The 24,747-nt window shown below is 39.9% G+C and overlaps 2 protein-coding genes and 2 long non-coding RNA genes across 7 annotated transcripts; 1 reads left to right on the top strand and 3 right to left on the bottom strand.

Moving 5' to 3' along the window:
- Window positions 1–1,381: 1,381 nt before the first annotated feature.
- LOC135254624 (SLAM family member 9-like) lies at window positions 1,382–14,360 on the bottom strand. Of its 3 annotated transcripts, none has more exons than XM_064334955.1 (4): window positions 14,115–14,360; window positions 11,082–11,411; window positions 10,371–10,679; window positions 1,382–1,787 (listed from the first exon to the last, which is right to left on the bottom strand). In XM_064334955.1, the coding sequence occupies exons 1-4, from the start codon at window positions 14,164–14,166 to the stop codon at window positions 1,603–1,605; spliced, it is 876 nt and encodes a 291-aa protein (XP_064191025.1). In that variant the 5' UTR covers window positions 14,167–14,360; the 3' UTR covers window positions 1,382–1,602. The 3 variants fall into 3 exon arrangements, with proteins under 3 accessions (XP_064191025.1, XP_064191026.1, XP_064191024.1); XM_064334956.1 differs by having other exon boundaries at window positions 1,700–1,925; XM_064334954.1 differs by lacking the exon at window positions 1,382–1,787 and adding an exon at window positions 9,126–9,572 and having other exon boundaries at window positions 14,115–14,359.
- On the bottom strand, window positions 6,554–23,421 carry LOC135254621 (CD48 antigen-like). Of its 2 annotated transcripts, XM_064334944.1 has the most exons (6): window positions 23,209–23,421; window positions 21,364–21,684; window positions 20,186–20,494; window positions 19,852–19,986; window positions 9,022–9,107; window positions 6,554–8,500 (listed from the first exon to the last, which is right to left on the bottom strand). In XM_064334944.1, the coding sequence occupies exons 1-6, from the start codon at window positions 23,258–23,260 to the stop codon at window positions 8,438–8,440; spliced, it is 966 nt and encodes a 321-aa protein (XP_064191014.1). In that variant the 5' UTR covers window positions 23,261–23,421; the 3' UTR covers window positions 6,554–8,437. The 2 variants fall into 2 exon arrangements, with proteins under 2 accessions (XP_064191014.1, XP_064191015.1); XM_064334945.1 differs by lacking the exons at window positions 6,554–8,500; window positions 9,022–9,107; window positions 19,852–19,986 and adding an exon at window positions 9,596–10,199.
- Window positions 8,152–8,572, top strand: LOC135254642 (uncharacterized). Its single transcript, XR_010329941.1, has 2 exons — window positions 8,152–8,217; window positions 8,398–8,572. It is a non-coding gene; the product is annotated as an uncharacterized LOC135254642 (long non-coding RNA).
- LOC135254636 (uncharacterized) lies at window positions 16,993–19,844 on the bottom strand. Its single transcript, XR_010329935.1, has 2 exons — window positions 19,433–19,844; window positions 16,993–18,915 (listed from the first exon to the last, which is right to left on the bottom strand). It is a non-coding gene; the product is annotated as an uncharacterized LOC135254636 (long non-coding RNA).
- Window positions 23,422–24,747: the final 1,326 nt, after the last annotated feature.

The raw sequence follows: 24,747 nt of genomic DNA, 5'->3' as shown, positions 1-24,747 counted from the left end.
AGGACGAGGGAACACCGGAGGACGAGGGAACACCGGAGGACGAGGGAACAACAGGGGGCGCCGAAGCTACAGGGGGGGCAGGAGCACTGGGCAGGGCAGGAGGCTTCTCCTGGGCACGAGGCGAAGCAGGAGGCGACGAAGGCCCCTCCGGGACTCGGGGCGGAGCAGGCGGCGAAGGCCCCGAAGGCCCCTGCTGGACGACAGGCGGCGCAGGCGGCGAAGGCCCCTGCTGGACGACAGGCAGGGCAGGCGGCGAAGGCCCCTGCTGGACGACAGGCAGAGCTGGCGGCGAAGGCCCCTGCGGACAACAGGCAGAGCAGGGGGCTTTTCTGGGACGCGGGGCCGAGCAGGCAGCTCCTGCGGAGTGGCGGGCCGAGCAGGCAGCTCCTGCGGAGCGGCGGGCCGAGCAGGCAGCCCCTGCGGAACAACTGGCAGGGCGGGCGGCTCCGGCGGGACGGTGGGCTCCGGTTCGCTGGGCTGCGAGTACCTCTCCGCATATCTGCGACCCCCCGGAGGTACTCGTCCCAGTGCAGGGCCGTAGCGAACAGCATTTCAAAGTCACCGCACTTGTCCACGCCGGAATACATGAGCCCGCCGTGGAGGGGGTCCCTCATGTTGTCCTTGAAGAGCTGGCACACGATTGACTGGGGCAGGTTCGCCTTAGCGACAACCTGATAAGGTTGTGCTGTATATAGGCACATAAAGTGGACAGGAAATAGAGTGGGTCAGTGTGGGTCTGCAGAACTAGGGCCCTGTGGCAAAACACTATTTGCCGTTCACCATCTCAGACAAAACAGTAGGAAACAAAGTCTGAATACCACCATTTGGGGCGTGTAGATATCAGTTTACCACGCTGAGCACAAACCGAAAGACAGGGTAAAAATAAAAACATTTCAGTACGTCTGGCCTTTTACATCTAATACCCGAGCCCTTCTAAGCCTGTACTCCAGCAGTGTGGAATGAATTCCACATTATAGCCCCATTTCTCTGCATACGATGGAAATAAAATGAAACAAGAGTATTCCCCACACATTAAAAAATGACATTTTATTCTGTTTTCTCCTTTAATTTGAGACATTGACAAGAAATGAGATTTTAATTAAAAATTAAAATTGTAGCCATTTTGGCATTTTGTTTACTTGTTTTCTTTAGGCCATCGACCTCTCAGCGGACGTCCAGTGCATGTGTGTATGACAGCGTGTGTGTGTGCGTGTGTGTGGGAGACAAATATTACCCACAACTTACCAGGAGTTTTGTCTTTTTTGAGTGCATTTCTGTGCAAACGTTAGCATACTGTACTTCATTACGCATTCTGTCCACGTTCCTATTACCTTAACAAACAAAAAGCAACATTATCTTTTAAACCCAACACTGCAACTCTCTGTTTTATATGGCAATGCTGCTGTTCACCACTGTCCTATACAAATATGTTATAATACATTACAACACTACTATTCTACAGAGAGCTGTACAAATTCCCCATCTGTAAGACTTACACTGTCTTGGTTTGTGTCATCACAGAAAAGGAATTCCACTGATTATCCATTCAAACACATTAAATTATACACATACGCAGACACACACACACACACACACACACAATTATAATCTGTAACGCCAAAATCCAATGAAGATGTCAGTCTCATTATACTTGCCTGTGTGATCCAGTTTTTTATACTTCAGCTGTTTTACAATGAAAACAACAAATCCAGTTACTCCAATTACTGCTATCACCACCACTGATATCATCACTGCAGGTAATATGTAACTCCTTGTTTTGCCTGCATCTGTCAAATGAAAGGAAACAAATTTTAAAGACCATCATAGCTTGCTTAATGCTATTGAGAGGTCTTTGGTCCTCACGTTGAGAGACAACAGCAACATTCCAAATGCAAATTCCAGACAGGCTAAAAGTATTAGGCTACCTGGGGTTAAAAAAAAAAGATTTCACTCAATTTCATTTCAGTGAAATTGAGTGGCCTCAATGAGGCCCAGTGAGCATGGAATACTGAACCCTCATTCTATACCTGAGCTCAGAAGACAGAGCTCCTCAGTTTTGAGAGGGACAGTCTGGTTACTGACTGGGTTTTCAGCCACACAGGTGTAGGCAGCACTGCAGTCTTCTGCCTCCAGAGGGAGATACAGGGTGCTGTTGAGATCAGGGCTGCTGGTGTTGAATAGTGTCTCCCCCTCCCTCTGCCAGGACAGGACGACCTCTCTCTCATTCTTCACAGAACACAGCACTGAGCAGCTCTTTCTGCACACTGCACTGGGCACTGAGCGTCTGACTGAGCGCCTCGGAGTGATGTGAGTGATGACAGGTTTAGACACTGGAGCTGTGGCACGGGGAGAGAAACAGAACATTACAAAGCCTGAAAATATGACTATTACACATATAAACATCTAGTATAAAGTCCATAATGTGTATTAAGGATGATGGGCAGTTGGAAAGAGTCTGGAGTAACAAGCTAACTGATGTTGTCGCATGCCACTGTCTGAAATAATCTGCTTGTTGCTTTCTGTAAAGTTACCATTTTGACTAACTTACTCAGTACAGCCATTTGAACGGGAATTCAGCCAGGATTGGATGGATTGTGATGTTTTGCTGGGAAAGCAGACCTGCACTATATTTTTGACAGGAATGAAGGAATTACTTTATTTATGGATTGTAAAATAATCCTTATTTTCTGTTGGAACAATTCAGCATTATTTCAAACAGTTTTCACAGGTGCAGCACTTTGCCTAGATAACAATGAGTAGGCTACATTCTCCTGAAAGTATGTATCTCATAATTTGTATAATTAATTTTCTGACTTTCCACTGCCCACCTTCCGAGCCCAACCCCACACAGAATGGGGGAGCGACATGTAGAGGGGTGCACAGTTGCACACAGTTAAATGCTGGCATGAAATCACAAGTGTGCAGTACGGAAAGATCTGAAATGAATGCATAAAGATAAAAAGATACAAACATATAAAAAGTCCACTCACAGTATACTATTAACTTCAATTTCTGGTCTGAAATGTCTCCATTGATAATGGTCTGTATGCTGTAAACTCCAGTGTCTTTGCTGTTGAGGTTGCTGATGTTGAGAGACCAAGTCTGTCTGTCCAGCTGCAGCCTGTCTCTAAATCTCTCGCTATAGTCTGATACAAACTCTCCTCTGATCAGCTCAGCTATTATTTTTTTAGAACTACCAGAATAAAAAAACCACAGTATCCAAGGGTTTGTCTGTTCCCCAGTAAAATGAAAGTGTAGACTGACGGTCTCTCCCTCTTTTTTGCTCACTGTCTTCACTTCAGGCTCTACCAAGACCTGACCTGGAATTTGAGAAATTCAGAAAGCATCAGTTATAATCTTAAATTAAACATGGCTTCAGATAAAATTAAGCATTGGCTGATATAAAACACTGAAGCTCTTAAGTGCTGCTTTTAGACCTTCTGTAATTATGTTTTCAGTCTTCTACAGGCATACGTTATGGGCATGGATTCAAAAATGAAGGTCTTTATTATGTAGAGCAGGAACAGGTACAGACACTTTGAAAATAAGTAATGCACAACATTTACTTGAAACATAGCTGGTAAACGATTATATAAAGACATCACATAAGTGTTCTGCTGCTTGTTTAATTTCAAATTTAATTGAGCACCATTCTTAATACAGGTTCTTCACACTGTTGGTCCTGTTTTTGATATTGTAAAGGTGACAAAGATGGTGGCAGATATGATCATATCATAATCAACTATGCAAGTTAAATGATCCCCCATTGGCAGCACAAAGGGCCGGAGTGAATGAAAAGATGGTGGGTTCACATTAGCACTCACATTAGTGACTGACTTGCTTGCAGTTAAACAAGCTATCAAACTAGTCAATAGACAAATAATCAGTGGACCACTGCCTAGATACGATAAATGGAGCATCGCGTAGTTCTGGCAGGCCATGAGAGTCAAGCGCTCTGGCTGAATCAGCTGATGGCTCAGCTGAGTGATGTTCGCCTATCACAGTACATTCACTAACAGGACGGTCTACTTAAACAGCCTCCCTCTACTCATTCGGCTGCTCCTCCTGCATGCAAGCCCTGCACATTGCTTCGTAAATCCCCTCCACCACCCCAGCTCCATCCCCATGCGTCAAGAAGTTGCATTTCTCCATTCCTATGTGTTAAGAAATTGTATTGCTCCATCCCTATGTGTTAAGAAATTTCATTGCTCCATCACTGTGTTAAGAACTTGCTTTGCTGCTGGATCTGTTCTGTGTGTAGGGTTTGGCTGCTGGCCTCCCGGCCTTATCCACGCGGGCTGCGTGGTTGGCGGGAGAGCTCCAGAACAGAGCCATACCCCCAAACATAACTGTATTGCCTTTATTGTCAACAAAGTTCTACTTTGATGACAGTGGTCCTGACAGAACTTATACTAGTCAGTTAAAATTCTGAGCATATATAGCTAGACCCCTGAAATAATTTGACTCGCAGAAGAGTTTCAGTTGTTTTTTCAAATCCAAAATTTCCAAATTATTGATTGCATGAGTTGCTTCAAAATAAGGAAAAAATAAAATGCATACAGAAAGAGAATCTTGCGAGGTGGTCAAAGAAATCTGTCCTCTCCAGTGCAGCTTGCACTGTGCTCATACATAAACAATACTGCTAAAATACCTCTAAAATAAATAAGAAATATTAAAACAAAACAACAATCCTGCATTCAAGATTTATATCACATGATTGAGTTATGGAGCAATGGCTGTCAGTCATAGAATGGGACCTGGAGTGTGTAAATATGAACTTTCTCAGACAACAATATATACTGATTACATACAGTGGAACGTCATTTATATTCATTGGATTTTTGTTTCTGACATCAGACTGCCATATTAAACAATCTATCCTGTCCCAACTTGTTAAAAAACACTTCCTTGAACTGAATAGTCTTAAATTCAGATGTGGAAAACTGAGGAATGCAGAAGAATGAAGAAGAAAATATTCCATAGAATAGGATCCATTATTTAAAAAATAAATAAATAAATAAAATTAGTGGAAGATTAGTGCATTAGTAAGTGTAACATTTCTTGTGGTGATAATTATGAAAAATAGGTATGTAAATGATCCTTAAGTATTTCCAATAAAATTAAATCAAGCCAGGTGAGTACCATTTGATAAAATGTACATATGAGTGATATAGACCAACCTTCTGGCAAAAACTTCTGTAAACTACTGGAAATTTTTATAATCAGGATATTTTTCACAACAAGAATGACTATTAAATTTAACGACTAAAATGTGCTGTTATCCTTTGTTTCACCAAACATGCCGGGGCACATAATATAAAAAACACAATATACATCATAAAAGGTATCAGCACTTACCACTGACGAAGAAAAAAAGAATAAAGTGAAGTCCAGCCTTGAAGTTTATCATTGTACAGGAGACTGTGATTCATATCTCAAGTAATTTGCATGTCCAGTTATCAAAGGTCCTGGTTCCCACAAGTGAAAACATTATTTTATATAAATTTTATATCTTGCAAACAAATAGAGTTGCCAGATAGGTGGAAAATCCGCATCGTTGTACAGGAACAAAGAGAGAGAGAGAGAGAAAGAGACACAGGGGGCGGGTGTGTGTGCGTGTGTGTGTGCAGGGGTGAGGGAGTGTTGGGTGGGGGTGGCATGTTGGAGGGTTGCAGACACACACAGTTATAGTATCAATTTGTACAGGTGTTTCTTATCTTTTATTCACTTCTAAGAGGTGGAATAAAACACTCTTTGAGATTAGCCCCAGCCCCAGGTTGTATAAAATCTTTTAAACCTTTTTTATGTATTTTGTGCTGTTCCCATCTTGGCCATCCTGGGGAGGAGATTACTAACCAATAAACCATATGAGAGGAGAGCCCACAATATGGTTCCAAATTTCAGTTGAGCTGTTGAGACTGGTTCATCTAGTTGCCACCTGTTCAGTAGCTCATGTTTAAACAATGTTCCTGTATTTTTACTACATTATAGGTAAGCAGGTTATCTCCCTCATATGCCTCTAGACATGCCCACCCCCACTGTCTCTGCTTCCTGTGAAATGCTGCATTTTATGACCACTGAAAAAAAACAAAAAAAAAAACTGCCAGCCTCAAGGCCCAAAATGTGTGCAAGGTGTTAAACACAATTGTTGAAGGGTCACTGTAGCTGGTGTAAGGGAGCATTTCTCTCCAACCTCTGCACTTCTTTAATACAGTCTGCATGCATCAGGAATGTACTCCTCTACAACAATGCCTATGAAGTCACCCATTTATTGTTTAGATCATATATTCAGCTATAACCTCAATATAGTTATGTATGGTGTGTTTTGTTCGACTGTGTCTAGTTTTTAATTTTCCAAAAACAATGAAAACATAGGGGACAGTTGGTATAAATGTAACAGTTTTTTGGGTTTTGCTCATTTACACAGAAAATATTTAGCCTAGCATTATGAAATTTTACTTCAAATAGCCTTTATATTTCAGTAGTCATGTCACGGAATGGGGACCAGGACCCAAACGCAGAGTAACGAAAAAACACCAGGAACTACAAAAAGGCAAATCCAATCAAAGACTTTAATCTAATGCAGGTAACAGAAAACAGGGAACAAAAACAAGGCCAGGCAGGGCACTTCCAAAAACACAAAAAGTTCTTCAGAAACAAAAACAGCAGAATTTTCAAAAACCAAAAAACATGAGGAAAACAGAACTCGGGCAGGGCAGAACTCACAGACAGAAACACATAGTCAGAAACACACTGGCAGAAATTCACAGGAGGAAACACAATCAGAAACACAAGGAACCAGCAGCCGAGTCAGGGAAACAAAGGACTTAAATAAACCAGACACAGGTGAACTCAATACATAATCAAACAAGTGAGGGATGGGATAACGAGACATGAACAGAAACAATGATTGCATAATAGAAAACAATAATACAATTAACACAGGGGAAACCAATGAGGGAACAAACAGAAATACAAAACTGAAGTGCCACCATCTGGCGGCGCAAAAAGGAAAAAAACAGAAACAGGAACATCGAACCATGACAAGTCATTACCCATTTCAATTACATTCATAACTTAATCGAATCAAATTTAAACCAAAATACAAGTAGTCCGATCTTACATTCATACAGCCTAGTCGGTATAATTGTAACAGAGGAGCAAAATAATTGTAACAGTATATTAGAACACATATAATGCACATGTCAAGGTTTTCTTTGAGTCTAATGCAAGCAAATAGAACACCTTTAAACTTGGGAGTCCACTTCAGATTCTGCAAAGCTGGTGGTACAACTTAACTCAGATTTAAGGGGTGCTGAGGTTCCCAATTAACAGGGCAGCTGTCACTGACTGTAGGCTGTTACCCTTGTTTTTATTTTACTTGGGGAGCCCAGCCAGCCTCTTGCTCATTCTGTGTACTGCAGCCTGTCATCTGGTTGCCATATATCTTATCTGGTTGGTCAGCTGATAAATTTGCTTGCCCTTGGTTGGTCAAGCGATTCGTGTTGTTCCACCATTGTGGAATAGCAGAGTGATAATTTTAAAGTCGCAGTAAAGCCCAGTAACAGCTTCTCTGCTTCACTTCCACAGCTGCAGCTGGGATTGTGCATCATACTCCTTATAATATTTAGCCTGATAACTGGCTCATCTGTGATAAAAGTGCCAAATGGTTAATATGTAGAAAACTACATAATCACCTTTCTTAACAGTTCATAATTTCCTGTCACAGCTGAAGCTGAAGTCAGTCCTGAATGCTCGCAATACAAGCTACATCTTTGGTTAATAAACCAAGCTAAAAATGTCCTTATAACCCCAGCTTCTTTAAAACAATGTTTAGTTAATCAGCAAATTATTAGACGTTTGGAGAGGCTACGCCATTTATTATTTTACATGAATAATAATAAGCGAGTAAGACCTCCAGGACATCCTTGGTCTGTGATATGCCCAGCACAGGATATTTCAGAACATTAAGACATGCATTGATGAACACATAATTTTAATATTGATCACAAAAATACTGATAAAATGTCCCTTCATACATGACAGATGCCACCATACACAGTGAGGATACAAGTGCATGATTCAAAGAACAAATCAGAAATTATAGTAGCAAGTGGCATCTGGAGGCAGCGACAGCTAAGTGTAAGACAAGGTAGTTTCACTGTGAAGTGGAATGGATATTCCTGTCATGGTTCATGCTTAGAAGGCAAGCTCACTGTTAATGGTAACTCAGTGCTATTGAATGAGCATTTTGAGATGAAACCCCAACCCCCGTGTCACCCAGTGGTTTGAAGGGCATGACACTGATGTTATCCATCCTTCTCAGCCACCATATTTGAACCAAATTGAGCATTTATGGGGTAAGGTACGTAGGATACTGGCTTTTGACACAGCCAGTCTCTCTTTGGTTGCACCAGTGCAGTTATTTCCATATGTGTCAACACAATTTATACACAATTTTGGTTTTTGTCTCTGAGTCCAGTCTGCCGGGATCACCTCCCTGTGGCACAGGAAACAACAGTAAACACACAGAAAGGAAGACAAAGATTGTCAAAAAAAAAAGAAAATACAAGATTGTCTGTTACATAAACACACAGTTATATAAAACACAGCTTTAAGAGGAAGTAGAATGTAGTGTCCACTAAGTTTATATTAAAAATAAAAACATTTCAGTACGTGTGTCCTTCTGCATCTAATATCCGAGCCCTTCTAAGCATGTACTCCAGCAGTGTAGAATGAATTCCACATTATAGCCCCATTTCTCTGCGTACGATGGAAATAAACTGAAACAAGAGTATTCCCCACACATAAAAAAATGACATTTAATTCTGTTTTCTCCTTTAATTTGAGACATTGACAAGAAATTAGATTTTAATTAAAAATTTAAATTGTAGCCATTTTGGCATTTTGTTTACTTGTTTTCTTCAGGCCATCGATCTCTCAGCGGACGTCCAGTGCATGTGTGTATGACAGCGTGTGTGCGCGCGTGTGTGTGGGAGACAAATATTACCCACAACTTACCAGGAGTTGTGTCTTTTTTGAGTGCATTTCTGTGCAAATGTTAGCATACTGTACTTCATTACGCACTCTGTCCACGTTCCAATTGCCTTAACAAACAAAAAGCAACATTATCTTTTAAACCCAACACTGCAGCTCCCTGTTTAATATGGCAATGCTGCTGTTCACCACTGTCCTATACAAATATGTTAAACTACATTACAGCACTATTATACTACAGAGAGCTGTACAAATTCCCCATCTGTGATACTTACACTGTCTCGGTTTATGTCATCACAGAAAAGGAATTCCAATGATAATCCATTCAAACACATTAAATTATCATAGATATGTAAACACACAGACACACATAGACACACACACACACAATTATATCCTGTAATGCCAAACTCCACGCAAGATGCCAGTCTGTCTTACAGTAACATACTTGCCTGTGTTTTCCAGTTCTTTACTCTTCTGATTTTTTATAATGAATCCAACACATGCAATTACTACTATCACCACCACTGGTATCAGCACTGCCGTTAATATGTAATTCCTTGTTTTGCTTAAATCTGTCAAATGAAAGGAAACACAATTTTAAAAACCATCATATCTTGCTTTATTGGCATTGAGAGGTCTTTGGTCCTCACGTTGAGAGACAACAGCAACAATCCAAATGAAAATTCCAGATTTAGAATCAACTCTAGACCTTTTTTTCTATTTTCTTATGTATGAACTAATGATGAAACAACACACAACTGGCCAAGAAACAGCTGAGCAGCCAACTGTCCAATTACAATGGTCCATCAGCTGGACCGTTCTGAGTGTTTGCTGAACACTACAGCAGGAATTCTTAAGCTTCTTTGCATTTCTTGCTGGGAATAACCTTCTTGCCACTTGCCAATTTGTTTACTTGGCTCCACACATATAAGCTTAACTCCTTCTTCATTGCATATTTCTGGCAACTTTAGTGCCTATTTTACTTGCACTACAAGCTAAAGTTATTAGGCTACCTGTGGTTTAAAAAAAGCTACATAAGAGTTCACTCAATTTCAGCACCCTCCACCTTCAAATTTCAGAGCAAATTGTGTATAAACATATGATTGTGCCATGCCAAAAAATATACTAGCTTGTGCTATACCAGGTCCTCACTCATTACATGCCCTCAGTACATGGAGTACTGATTCCTGACACTATACCTGGGCTCAGAGGACACAGCTACATTCCAAATGAAAATTCCAGACAGGCTAAAAGTATTAGGCTACCTGGGGTTCAAAAAAAAAAAAGATTTCACTCAATTTAATTTCAATGAAATTGAGTGGCCTCAATGAGGCCCAATGAGCATGGAATACTGAACCCTCATTCTATACCTGAGCTCATAGGACAGAGCTCCTCAGTGTTGAGTGGGACAGTCTGGTTACTGACTGGGTTTTCAGCCACACAGGTGTAGGCCGCACTGCAGTCTTCTGTCTCCAGAGGGAGAGACAGGGTGCTGTTGAGATCAGGGCTGCTGGTGCTGTTTAGTGTCTCCCCCTCCTTCTGCCAGGACAGGACGACCTCTCTCTCATTCCTCACAGAACACAGCACTGAGCAGCTCTTTCTGCACACTGCACTGGGCAATGAGCGACTGACTGAGTGCCTCAGAGTGATGTGACTGATGACAGGTTTAGGCACTGGAGCTGAAGCATGGGGAGAGAAACAGAACATTACAAAGCCAGAAAATATGATTCCATAATGTGGGATTCCATTTGGAATTCCATTCTAGAGTCCACAATGTGTATTAAAGCAGGTAGAAGGAGTCTGGAGTAACAATTCGAGGTAACTGATTTTGATACATGCCACTGTCTGAAATAAACTGCTTCTTGCTTTCTGTAAAGCCCGGCTTCCAAGCCTGACCCTGCATAGAATGTGGGAGGGACATATAGAGAGATGCAGTTGCACACAGTTACATGCAGGCATGAAATCACGAGTATAAAAATATAAAACCCCATAAGAATATAAAAACCTGAGTGCAGCATGGAAAGATCTGAAATGAATTCATAAAGATAAAAAGAATTCAAACATATAAAAAGTCCACTCACAGTATACTATTAAGTAAAACTTCAGCTCTGTAATTTTTACATTGGTGATGGTCTGTATGCTGTAAACTCCAGTGTCTTTGCTGTTGAGGTTGCTGAAGTTGAGAGACCAAGTCTGTCTGTCCAGCTGCAGCCTGTCTCTAAATCTCTCGCTATAGTTTGATGCAAACTCTCCTCTGTTCAGCTGAGCTATTATTTTTTTAGAACTACCAGTATAAAATAACCATATTATGTGAGGGCTAGTCTGTTCTCCAGTAAGATGAGAGTGTAGACTGACGGTCTCTCCCTCTTTCTTGCTCACTGTCTTCACTTCAGTCTCTACTGAGCACAGACCTGGAATTTGAGAAATTCAGAAAGCATCAGTTATAATCTTAAATTAAACATGGCTTGGATTCAAAAATGATGTTACCAAAAACAAGTAAAATGACCGTTATCCCAGGAAGAAGCAGATCAAAAGTTTGTAGTAAAAACAGGAAGATTTATTACGCAGCTGGCTACGGGAACAACTCAGCAAGAAAGTTCAAAAAGGTATTGGTGGGTATTTGGTTTTATACAGTTTTCGGTAGATTTATATTTGCATAGAGTGGAATTCTATTGTTGAAAGGGAGCACTGCCTCTGATTGGTGATAAGGGGCCGTACTTCCTTCTGATTGGACCATTCAAATCCATAATGGTCATGGGGGGCTTGGGGGGCCCAGTGGAAATTCCCAGGAGGGGAAACCTCGAAACCGACAGGAATGGAGGCCCATATATGGTCATGGGGGTGGCCCTTCCTCCGGGAATTAGAATACAAAAACTGTCTGTTTCCCAACACTGGTAAACAATTATATAAAGACATCACATAAGTGTTTGTTTAACACTTATTTCTGTATTTCTTAATACAGGTTCTTCACACTGTTGGTCCTGTTTTTGATATTGTAAAGGTGACAAAGATGGTGGCAAATATGATCATATCATAATCAACTTGCAAGTTACATGATCCCCCATTGGCAGCACAAAGGGCCGGAGTGAATAGAGGGCCTAGATACGATAACTCATACTAGTCAGTTAAAATTCTGAGCATATATAGCTAGACCCCTGAAATAATTTGACTCGCAGAAGAGTTTCAGTTGTTTTTTCAAATCACAGCCTTTCCAAATTATTGATTGCATGAGTTGCTTCAAAATAAGGAAAAAATAAAATGCATACAGAAAGAGAATCTTCCGAGGTGGTCAAAGAAATCTGTCCTCTCCCGTGCGGCTTGCACTGTGCTCATACATAAATAATACAGTTAAAATGCCTCTAAAATAAATAAGAAATATTAAAACAAAACAACAATCCTGCATTTAAGATTTATATCACATGATTGAGTTATGGAGCAATGACTGTCAGTCATATAATGGGACCTGGAGTGTGTAAATATGAGCTTTCTCAGACAACAATATATACTGATTACATTAGGAGTGGAACTTCATTTATATTCATTGACGTAACTTAATTGGTGGCAAGCTGTGGCTTGTAACTGTGTTTCACATATTTCTGACAACTACTGTTCCTGGAAATGAACTCTTTTCCATGAAGATTTAAATTGTATCTTTTTCCCATACAGCAGTGTTAGCAGCTATACCACCATGTATCCTCCTCCTGCTAAATGGCAGAAGCTTATCAGCTGTGGGTTTGGTAAAGTACTTGCATGAGAGACCTCCCCAGAAAATTATGTTCTGGCTGGAAGCAGTGATTTTCACTTTAGCTAAATAAACCCCAGTTCCCCAGCGCAGTGATGGGAACACTGTGCTGTAGGAGATGACTATTGGAGATCTAGGAGATGTCTTTTGGTTTAGAAGTTATGCTGAGGACCTGACTCCCTGTGGTCATTAAAGAACCCATAACACTCAGAGCAAAGAGTAGGGAGTTCCCTGTTGTGCGTGCTAAATTCCCAGCCTGGCCCTCTCCTAATCATCCCACAGTTTAATTGCCTAATTTGTTCTCTTCCTCTCCACATCAGCTAATGTGTGGTGCACATTCAGGTGCAAAATGGCCTGTGCTTCACCCAGTGTAACCCATGGGTGGTGGTTAAGGCGAATTTCCCTGGCATCACTGTAAAATTTTATATGAAAAAATATGAATATTGAATGCAAATTAACATTTGGCAGTCAAACACAGATCTACTTGTGACTATATAGGCGCATAGGCCAAAAAACTAGAAAATGTTACTGAAAATGAAGAATAAGGCATTTGAGAACTGTGAATAGTAGGAATATCTTGTATTTAAAAACAGATAAAGGTACATTGATATATTACTGTGCTTATTGATGAAAACTAGGAATATTATAGAATAGTTGAATAGTTGAGATGTGTAAAACCGTACATTTAACAAAATGCATTAACAAAATCTATCTAAAGAAATATCTCTAAAGCTACTCTGGTCCTACAAGCAAAGACACGTTGGCTTGTATTTTTGTTTCTGACATCAAACTGCCATATTAAACCATCCATCCTGTCCCAACTTGTTAAAGAATGCTGCTTCCTTTAACTGAATAGTCTGTTTAAGCTTGTTTAAATTCACTGATCAGAGTAATGCACCAGAGAATATACCCATGAAGCAGAAAATATTAAATGGAATATGATTCATTATTTGAAGAAGAAGAAAAAAACACAAAACAAACAAAAAAACTAGGTTTTGGGCAGAGTAGTGCAGAAGTGACTGTAACATATCTCCTGGTGATAATTATGAAAAATAGGTATATAAATGATCCTTCAGTATTTCCAATAAAATGAAATCAAGACAAATTAGTACCATTTGGTAAAATGTATGCATGAATGATATGGACCAATCTTCTGGCAAAACTTTCTGTAAACCACTCAAAATTCAGGACAATTTCAGATACCAAGCTTGTTCCTGGGGTTTTTTACAATAAGGATATTTTTCACAACTAAAATGACTATTTAATTAATATTTAATGACTAAAATGTGCTGTTATCCTTTGTTTCACTAACCATGCCCAGGCACACATTATGAAAAACACAATATACATCATAAAAGGTATAAGCACTTACCACTGAAGAAGAAAAAAAGAATAAAATGAAGTCCAGCCTTGAAGTTTATCATTGTACAGGAGACTGTGATTCATATCTCAAGTAATTTGCATGTCCAGTTATCAAAGGTCCTGGCCCCCACAAGTGAAAACATTATTTTATATAAAATTTATATCTTGCAAACAAATAGAGTTGCCAGTTGGGCAGAAAATCCCCATCGTTGTACGGGAACAAAGAGAGAGCGAGAAAAAGAGAGAGACGGGGGTGGGTGTATGTGCGCATGTGTGTGTGTGTGTGGGGGGGGGGGGGGGGGGGCATGTTGGAGGGTTCTACACACACAGTTATAGTATCAATTTGTGCAGCTGTTTTTTGTCCTTTACTCACTTCCAAGAGATGGAATAAAACACTATTTGAGATTAGCCCCAGCCCCAGGTTGTATAAAATCTTTTACACCTTTTTTAATGTATTTTGTGCTGTTCCCATCTCAGCCATTTTGAGAGAGATAGAGAAAGAGAGAAGGGGAGAGGAGATTGGTGTGCTAACCAACAAACCATCTGAAACATGAGAACGCTGAGAGATATAGCAGTTTCAATAGGACAAAGCAGCAATTCTTACACTGCTTACAACGAGGTTCAAAATTTCAGTTAAGTGGATGAGACAGGTTCATCTAGTTGCCTCCAGTTCAGTAGCTCACGTTTAAACAATGTTCCCATCTGTATTTTGACTACATTATAGGTAACCAGGTTACCTCTCTCATATGCCTGCCTAGACATGCCCACCCCCACTGTCTCTACTTCCTGTTAAAGGCTGGTTTTATGACCACTGAAAAAAAAAAAGAAAACTGCCAGCCTCAAGGCCCAACATGTGTGCAAGGTGTTAAACACAATTGTTGGAGGGCCGCTGTAGCTGGTGTAAGGGAGCATTTCTCTCCAACCTCTGCACTTCTTTAATACAGTCTGCATGCATCAAGAATGTACTCCTCTACATCAATGCCTATGAAATCCATCATTTATTGTTTAGATCATATATTCAGCTATAACCTCGATATAGTTTTGTATGATTCAAACAGCTTTGATATTTCAGTAGTCATTACCCATTTCAATTACATTCATAACATAAGTGACAATCTCGAAGATTTCAGTTTCGTTCTCTATAGCGGTGCCAATGGCGAGAAGCGGTAATTGCATGTGTGTTTTTGGACCTCACTTCCCATAGATCCAACCGGATCCAACCATTGTCGCCTGTGTGACGTCAGTCAGTTGGCACGCTAACTATAACACGTACTATTTACTGAATGAAAAACGGTTGTTATAAAAGTAACGTTATGTACATACTCATTCGTTGTCTAACATTAGGCTAACTCAAGATGTCTTTACACTGCCGAGTCAGGTTAAAATGCCGTAGCAAACCTGGGGTAGAATTAGTGATGATCAATTTCTGCAAATGTTCTTTATCCACTTTTTGCGCGGTATGAACATCTTTACACTGCAGAGAAGAATTTGCGGGATTCGCTGTGGCTCGTGCAATTATGTATCTCATGCACAATAAGCAGTCTTTTTCGTGAATGATTGTTGTGTGGTATTTTTGAAACAACTGCCTTGCAAAATGTTACCCCTGGTGTTTCTGGTTTTGCTAACTAAACTGTTCGAGAATAAAGCTGAGCTGGGTGTCAAATTAGCAATCAGAACAAGAATAATAAAACAAAAACAAAGGAGATTTCATCAAAAAGGGCATAAAGGCTGAAGGAACATATGAGGAAGCGTAATAAAATAATAACAATGCTAATCCATACTGCCGTATTCTTTTATTTAGTTTTCTCCTGCATGACGTCTTCAGAAATCAGACCCGGGCTCTGCTCCACATACCCCGGCTTTATTCCGATCATTATTATTATTATTATTACTTTTCCAAATGCTCAAAGTGCTTTACAGTGAAGGGGAACTCACCTCACCCACCATTATAATATATTGATGAACTCGATGGCAATGTAAATAACGGTAACGTCAAGGCCAGTTCAGATCAATGATTCACAATGAGGCAAAACGGTTTTAGAATGTTGCAGAGAAAATTGCAGCGGTGTGAACTGGCTAGTAGCAGAGCTGTTGCCTGCCCTGAGGTTTTAAAAAACCGTCCTTGTCAAATCGCCAAGTGCAATTTTAGAACGTTGTGGACGTCTTGGAATTTTGCAAGTTGCACCCAGTCTCGTTGCGAATCATTGATCTGAACTGGCCTTAAGTTAGCTACACTGCAACGTTGCAACAAGGTAGCATTGCATTCGAGAGACGGTTTGCGAGGTCGGTACCGGTCGGTAGCGTTAGCTAGCGTTTTTTCTAATTGTTAGCTGACATTAGATTATGTTAATTACATTAGCCAGCTAGCTAACGCAACGTTACCTGATATGAGAGATGGATACTGTGCGCAACGTTGTCTAAACTAATGTTGTCTTTCTTGACATGATCCGGTAGCTAGTGTTAGCTGTGCAAATAGCTATGTAATTTAGTAAAGTTACATTGTCATTAAATGTAATACGAAATCTACATCAACAAATAATATGATCTCTCATGTTACACAAAAACTTTTTAGGGTTCCATAACTCCCTCAACTCCCCCTTTCTCTGTTATTGTAACGCATGCAGACACCGGAAAAAACAGTACGCCGCTCACACACAAGTGAGTTGAAGAGCGAGCCTGTTGCGTTAGTTCCGCCTACCCTCTCTGGCAGACCAACCACTGATGGGTGATGAAAAACGCGTCACTAACTGTGCGCCACTTGTGATTTTTTCTCGGGAATGTCGCCACAGACACCAAGTTTTTTAATCATGAATTATGATAATAATAATAGTATAAATTAATATAAAAATATGCTCAATCACCATTGTGTTACCCAATGCAGCGATAGATAGTGACTTAAAAGACATTTATTTTAATGAAAATCTTCAAGATTATTACTTTAATAGTGTCGGATACAATTCAAACCAAGGTACAAGCAGTCCGATGTTACATTCATACAGCCTGGTCAGTATAACTGTAACAGATGGGCGAAATAATTGTAACAGTAAAATAAAACACCCTATAGTACATATATGGATGTTTTGTCATGCACATACTGAGCTGAAGTAAAACACATTTTCAATGTACAAAAATGCTCACCCATACAAAACACTGTGTATAAGTCATTAATTAAAACTTAGAAATTCTAGGCCTGCAATTAAAAGTATTGATATCAAAATTGTGTCAAATTACATGAAATAATATTGGCTATGTTAGCTCACACAAATTAAACAAACTGTATTCCAGTAATGCTGCCCAATGTTTACTACATTTTTAAGTAATTGGCCTAAAGTTAAACGTTCTCAGCTACGGTCTAAGGTAAAGTCTAAGGTGCTATTCAGCAGGGTTTTCAGTGTGTGTTTTGCGCACATCCTTTGTGTTCACAGACATTAGCTGAACAAAAATACTATTACAGTCCTATTTTTAAAGTACTGTAGATGGGAGTTTGACAAAGCATATGATTAGTAGGTGTAGAAATGAGAGCAACTGATAAGGTTGTGCTGTATATAGGCACATAAAGTGGACAGGAAATAGAGTGGGTCAGTGTGGGTCTGCAGAAGTAGGGCCCTGTGGCAAAACACTATTTGCCGTTCACCATCTCAGACAAAACAGTAGGAAACAAAGTCTGAATACCACCATCTGGGCGTGTAGATATTGGTTCACCACGCTGAGCACAAACCGAAAGACAGGCTATGCTTCTGAACATCTGTTGTGTATATCAACGTTATCTTATTCTTTTTCATATGATCAGCCCTCAGGAAACACAGAGTCAGAAGCGCTGAAACTAGAACAATTAGGGGCTGTCGTGAGGGTGATAAACAGGTGGATATTAATAGTTATTGAGGCTTTGGCTCACCTGGGATTCGCATGAAGTGGTATGCTTCAAGACCCCCTCCCCCCCAACCACAAGAGAACATCTTCCCATATGATACACCTAACTATATTACAACAGTGTCTCTTTTCACAAGAAACAGGAATCTTAAACAGCTTTATGTCATTGTTGTGCTTAGACACAAACTCTTGTCCTGGTGTTTGTGTCTAAGCCTTCAGTACTGAGGCACTGGGATGCATGAAGAGGCAAAGGGCTTGGATTGGGATGGGATTACTTCATCATCTTCAGACAAAGTCACCAATATCATCCACATCAGGGCATTTATTATTTTACTTAAATAATAAGCGAGTAAGACCTTCAGGACATCTCTGGCCTGTGATCTGCCCAACACAAGATCTGTTCAGACGATTAAGACACGTATTGATGAAGACATAATTTTAATATTAATCACAGAAATACTGATAAAATTTTGCTTCATTCATGACAGATGCCACCATACACAGTAAGGATACAAGTGCATGATTCAAAGAACAAATAGGAAAGTATGGTAGCAAGCAGCATCTGGAAGCAGCGACAGCTAAGTGTTAGACAAGTTAGTTCCATTATGAAGAGGAATGGATATTCCTGTCATGGTTCATGCCTAGAAGGCAAGCTCACTGTTAATGGTAACTCAGTGCTACTGAATGAGCATCTTCAGCCCATGCTAAAGTATTTTCTTCATTCCCGGTGTGTGGGTGATGTTATCCATATGTCATGGCCTTCTCAGCCACCATATTTGAACCAAACTGAGCATTTATGGGGTAAGGGACATAGGACTCTGGCTTTTGACACAGCCAGTCTATCTTTAGTTGCACCAGTGCAGTTATTTCCACACTTGTTTACACAATTTATACACAATTTTGGTTTTTGTCTCTGAGTCCAGTCTGTCGGTATCACCTCCCTGTGGCACAGGAAACAACAGTAAACACACAGAAAGGAAGACAAAGATTGTCAAAAAATAAAGAAATACAAGATTGTCTGTTACATAAACACACAGTTATATAAAACACAGCTTTAAGAGGAAGTAGAATGTAGTGTCCACTAAGTTTATATTAAAAATAAAAACATTTCAGTACGTGTGGCCTTCTGCATCTAATATCTGAGCCCTTCTCAGCCTGTACTCCAGTAGTGTAGAATGAAGTCTACATTATAGCCCCATTTCTCTGTGTAAGATGGAAATAAAATGAAACAAGAGTAATGCCCACACATAAAAAAATGACATTTAATTCTGTTTTCTCCTTTAATTTGAGACATTGACAAGAAATTAGATGTTAATTAAAAATTAAAATGTAGCCATTTTGGCGTTTTGTTTACTTGTTTTCTTCAGGTCACTGATCTCTCAGCGGACGTCCAGTGCATGTGTGTATGACAGCGTGTGTGTGCGTGTGTGTGGGAGACAAATATTACCCACAACTTACCAGGAGTTGTGTCTTTTTTGAGTGCATTTCTGTGCAAACGTTAGTATACTGTACTTCATTATGCACTCTGTCCATGTTCCAATTGCCTTAACAAACAAAAAGCAACATTGTCGTTTAAACCCAACACTGCAACTCCCTGTTTTATATGGCAATGCTGCTGTTCAGCACTGTCCTATACAAATATGTTATAATACATTACAACACTACTATTCTACAGAGAGCTGTAAAATTCCCCATCTGTGAAACTTTCACTGTCTTGGTTTGTATCATCACAGAAAAGGAATTCCACTGATTATCCATTCAAACACATTAAATTATACACATACGCAGACACACACACACACACACATACACACATCACACAATTATAATCCGTAATGCCAAAATCCAATGAAGATGTCAGTCTCACTTATACTTGCCTGTGTGATCCAGTTTTTTATACTTCAGCTGTTTTACAATGAAAAAAACAAATCCTGTTACTGCTCCAATTACTGCTATCACCACCACTGATATCATCACTGCAGGTAATATGTAACTCCTTGTTTTGCCTGCATCTGTAAAATGAAAGGAAACAAATTTTTAAAACCATCATAGCTTGCTTTAATGCCATTGAGAGGTCTTTGGTCCTCACGATGAGAGACAACAGCAACATTCCAAATCAAATTCCAGACAGGCTAAAGGTATTAGGCTACCTGGGGTTAAAAAAAAAAATGAGGCCCAGTGAGCATGGAATACTGAACGCTGATTCTATACCTGGGCTCAGAAGACAGAGCTCCTCAGTGTTGAGTGGGACAGTCTGGTTACTGACTGGGTTTTCAGCCACACAGGTGTAGGCAGCACTGCAGTTTTCTGTCTCCAGAGGGAGAGACAGGGTGCTGTTGAGATCAGGGCTGCTGGTGTTGAATAGTGTCTCCCCCTCCCTCTGCCAGGACAGGACGACCTCTCTCTCATTCCTCACAGAACACAGCACTGAGCAGCTCTTTCTGCACACTGCACTGGACACTGAGCGACTGACTGAGTGCCTCGGAGTGATGTGAGTGATGACAGGTTTAGGCACTGGAGCTGTGGCATGGGGAGAGAAACAGAACATTACAAAGCCAGAAAATATGATTCCATAATGTGGAATTCCATTTGGAATTCCATTCTAGAGTCCACAATGTTTATTAAGGCAGGTAGAAAGACTCTGGAGTAACAAGCTGAGGTAATTGATTTTATTACATGCCACTGTCTGAAATAATCTGCTTGCTGCTTTTTGTTAAGTTACCTGTATTTTTGGAAGTACTCTTTCACCCATTTACACAGCTGAGTTACCTACCAGTGGGGCCATTCAGATGAAACACGTCACCAAAGAGCACAGCAGCACTTGTCCGTGCATGATTGTGTGTGAACCTACTCGATCCCATTACTTCCCTGGAAGACGTGTTTTACTGGGAACATAAACTCATAATAACTATTTGCATTTTGACTCATTTACTCGGTACAGTCATTTGGGAACGGGACTTCAGCCAGGATTGGATGGATTGTGATGTTTTGCTGGGAAAGCAGACCTGCACTAGAATACTTTTTCAGGAACTAAGGAATTTCTTTCTTTATAAATTGTAAAATTATCTTCATATTCTGTTGGAATGATTTTACATTATTTCAAACAGTTTTCACAGGTGCAGTATATTACCTTGATAACAATGAGTAGGCTACATTCTCCTGAGTGAAAGTATGTATCTCATTATTTGCAGAATTGATTTTCTGACTTTCTACTGCCCACCTTCCGAGCCCAACCCCACACAGAATGGGGGGCGGGACATACAGAGAGATGGACACAGATGAATACAGGCATAAAATTACAAGATAAATTTTAAATTTGAGTGCCACACAGACAGATCTTAAATGAATTCATGAAAATAAAATGAATATAAACATAAAAATCCACTCACAATATACTATTAAGTTAAATTTCTGGTCTGAAATTTCATTGGCAATGACTTGTACGTGGTAAACTCCTGTGTCTTTGCTGTTGAGGTTGCTGATGTTGAGAGACCAAGTCTGTCTGTCCAGCTGCAGCCTGTCTCTAAATTCCTCAATATAGTCTGATGCAAACTCTCCTCTGATCAGCTGGGCAATTGTTTTTTTAGAACTACCAGAATGAAAAATCCACAGTATCTGAGCCTGTTCTCCAGCAATATGAGAGTGTAGACTGACGGTCTCTCCCTCTTTCTTGCTCACTGTCTTCACTTCAGGCTCTAATGAGAGCAGACCTGGAATTTGAGGGAAATGCAGAAAGCATCAGTTATAATCTCAAATGAAAGATGGCTGCAACCTGCAGATAAAAGGAAAGCACTGAAACTACTGTTCCTGGAAATGAACTATTTTCCATGAAGATTTAAATTGTATCTTTTTTCCCATACAGCAGTGTTAGCAGCTATACCACCATGTATCCTCCTCCTGCTAAATGGCAGAAGCTTAGCAGCTGTGGGTTTGGTAAAGTACTTGGATGAGAGACCTCCCCAGAAAACTAGAAGTGGTGATTTTCCTTCTAGCCAAATAAACCCCAATTCCCCAGTGCAATGATGGGAACACTGCTGTAGGAGATACCTTTTGGAGATCTAGGAGATGTCTTTCGGATTAGAAGATGCTGAGGACCTGAGTAGGGAGTTCCCTGTTGTGCGTGCTAAATTCCCAGCCTGGCCCTCTCCTAATCATCCCACAGTTTAATTGCCTAATTTGTTCTCTTCCTCTCCACCTCAGCTAATGTGTGGTGCACATTCAGGTGCAAAACGTTGCCTGTGCATCACCGAGTGCAACCCATGGGTGGTGGTTAAGGTGAATTTCCCTGGCATCACTATGAAATTTTATATGAAAAAAAATATTGAATATTGAATGCAAATGAACATTTGGTAGTCACACACAGATCTACTTGTGACTGTATAGGCACTTACTGCAAAAACTAGAAAATGTTACTGAAAATGATATGTAAGGAATTTGAGAAATGTGAATAGTAGGAATACCTTGTATTTAAAAACAGATAAAGGTACAGTGATATAATACTGTGCTTATTGATGAAAACTAGGAATATTATAGAATGCTGAGATGTGTAAAACAGTACATTTAACGAAATGCATTAACAAAATTTATCTAAAGAAATATCTCTAAAACTAACAGACATGCCAACTCTGGTTCTACAAGCAAAGACACGTTGGCTTGGATTTTTGTTTCTGACATCAAACTGCCGTATTAAACAATCCATCCTATCCCAACTTGTTAAAAAACACTGCTTCCTGGAATGTAATTGTCTTTGTAAGCTTGCTTAAATTCACATGTGAAAAACTGAGGAATGCACCAAAAAATATAACCATGAAGAAGAAAATATTCACAAAATTAAAAAAAAAAAAAAAATCAAACTTGGTTTTGTGCAGAGTAGTGCATAAGTAACTGTAACATATCTCATGGTGATAATTATGAAAAATAGGTACATAAATTATCCTTCAGTATTTCTAATGAAATTAAATCAAGCCAAATGAGTATGAGTTGGTAAAATGTACATATGAATGATATGGACCAACCTTCTGGCAAAATCTTCTGTAAACCACTGGAAATTCAAATTTCAAATAACAAGCTTGTTCCTGGAGTTTTTTTATAATAAGGATATTTTTCATACCAAGAATGAGTATTTCATTATTACTTAATGACTAAAATGTGCTGTTATCCTTTGTTTCACCAACCACACCTGAGCACACAATATAAAAAACACAATGTACATCATAAAAGGTATCAGAACTTACCACTGAGGAGGAAAAGAAGAATGAAATAAAGTCCAGCCTTGAAGTTTATCATTGTACAAGAGACTGTGATTCATATCTCAAGTTATTTGCATGTCCAGTTATTAAAGGTCCTGGCCCCCACAAGAGAAAACATTTTTTTTTTTAAATGTATGACATGCAAACAAATAGTGTTGCCTGCTGGGTTGAAAATCCATACCGTTGTGCAGGAAGAAAGAGAGAGAGAGACATGTGGTGCATGTAGGGGGAGGGGGGGGCGGGTTAGGGGGGCTGAGTGGGTGGAATAGGATGGTTGCATACATAGAGTTGTATCAATTTCTGGGGTGTTTCTCATGTATTACTCATTATACTCCGTATAAAGATGTGGAATGAAACAGTCTTTGAGATTAGCCCCACCACCCAGGTTGTATAAAGAAAAATGAACTGTAATTGTCTTGCAAACATGCCAAATTTTCCTGCCTTGGCCATCTTTCAAAGGTTTTTGTGGGGGGGAGAGGGGGGCTCTAATCTAAGAACCATTTGAAACATTGAAACGGCTGCTTTTATTTTCGCTGGAGAAAAAAAAAAAAAACTGTCAGCCTCAGGGCCCAACATGTGTGCAAGGTGTTAAACACAATTCTTAAAGAGCCACTGTAGCTGGTGTAAATGCCACCCACACCACTTCAGATGTATCTAGCTCCTGTTCTCTCATACACACGTGATACAACATTGTGAATTAGAATTTGGGGAGAAAATAAATGCCCGTGGATATCTGAGCTTTCCATATTACAGACTTAAAAATACATACAAAGTGAATGTAGCCTAAATTAAAGATATAAATAAACATTTATAGTATAAATAACATAAATTTTAAAAAATCACATTATCACCATTGTTCAATTTCTCCTTTGAGTCACATCTCAGTTTTCGAAGCACATTATAACCTGTGCAAACGCGCAAGGAAGACCGCGAAAAAATACAATGGCATTGAGCAACTAATTTAAGGTGGACCGGAAATTTTTAATACACACGTCATCTGTCTATGTGTTTGTCAGCCACTAGATGGGGCCACACGACAATTCTTCTACGCATATGCTGTTCCTGGTGGTCTAGTGGTTAGGAGCGCCGCGGCGTAGGTTCGATTCGCAGTCAGGGAATGGTTGTTTTCGGACTTCTCGGAGTTCTGTCTTTTCATTGTTAATGCATGCCAATAGTTAAACGCAATACCAGATTGGTGAATAATTCCTACTGAAATGTTCAAAATAAACTTTGCTGTGGGTACTGCCATATGTCTCAGTTTAATGCATACACATAAAAAATATGAAGTACAAAGTATTATGAGTACGGTATTTTGTTACACCTGTGCTGTTGAGTGTTGTTTGGTATGACCAGGCATCACTATTCTCCTGTAGTTTTCCAACTACCTGAACGACTGCCACCCTTTGGTGGGTGTACCAATAGGCACAAATACACCACGCCCACATTCCCACCACATAGATCCAGGAGCATCCTGCTCACATTCTGTTCTCTCAGAGACAGTTCTAGCAGAGAATGTTCAGGTAC

This window comes from Anguilla rostrata, chromosome 5 (assembly GCF_018555375.3).
Source record: "Anguilla rostrata isolate EN2019 chromosome 5, ASM1855537v3, whole genome shotgun sequence".
Classification (NCBI taxonomy): Eukaryota; Metazoa; Chordata; class Actinopteri; order Anguilliformes; family Anguillidae; genus Anguilla; species Anguilla rostrata.
The sequence above is the reverse complement of the archived record's forward strand: the minus strand, read 5'-3'. Positions and strand labels throughout refer to the sequence as shown.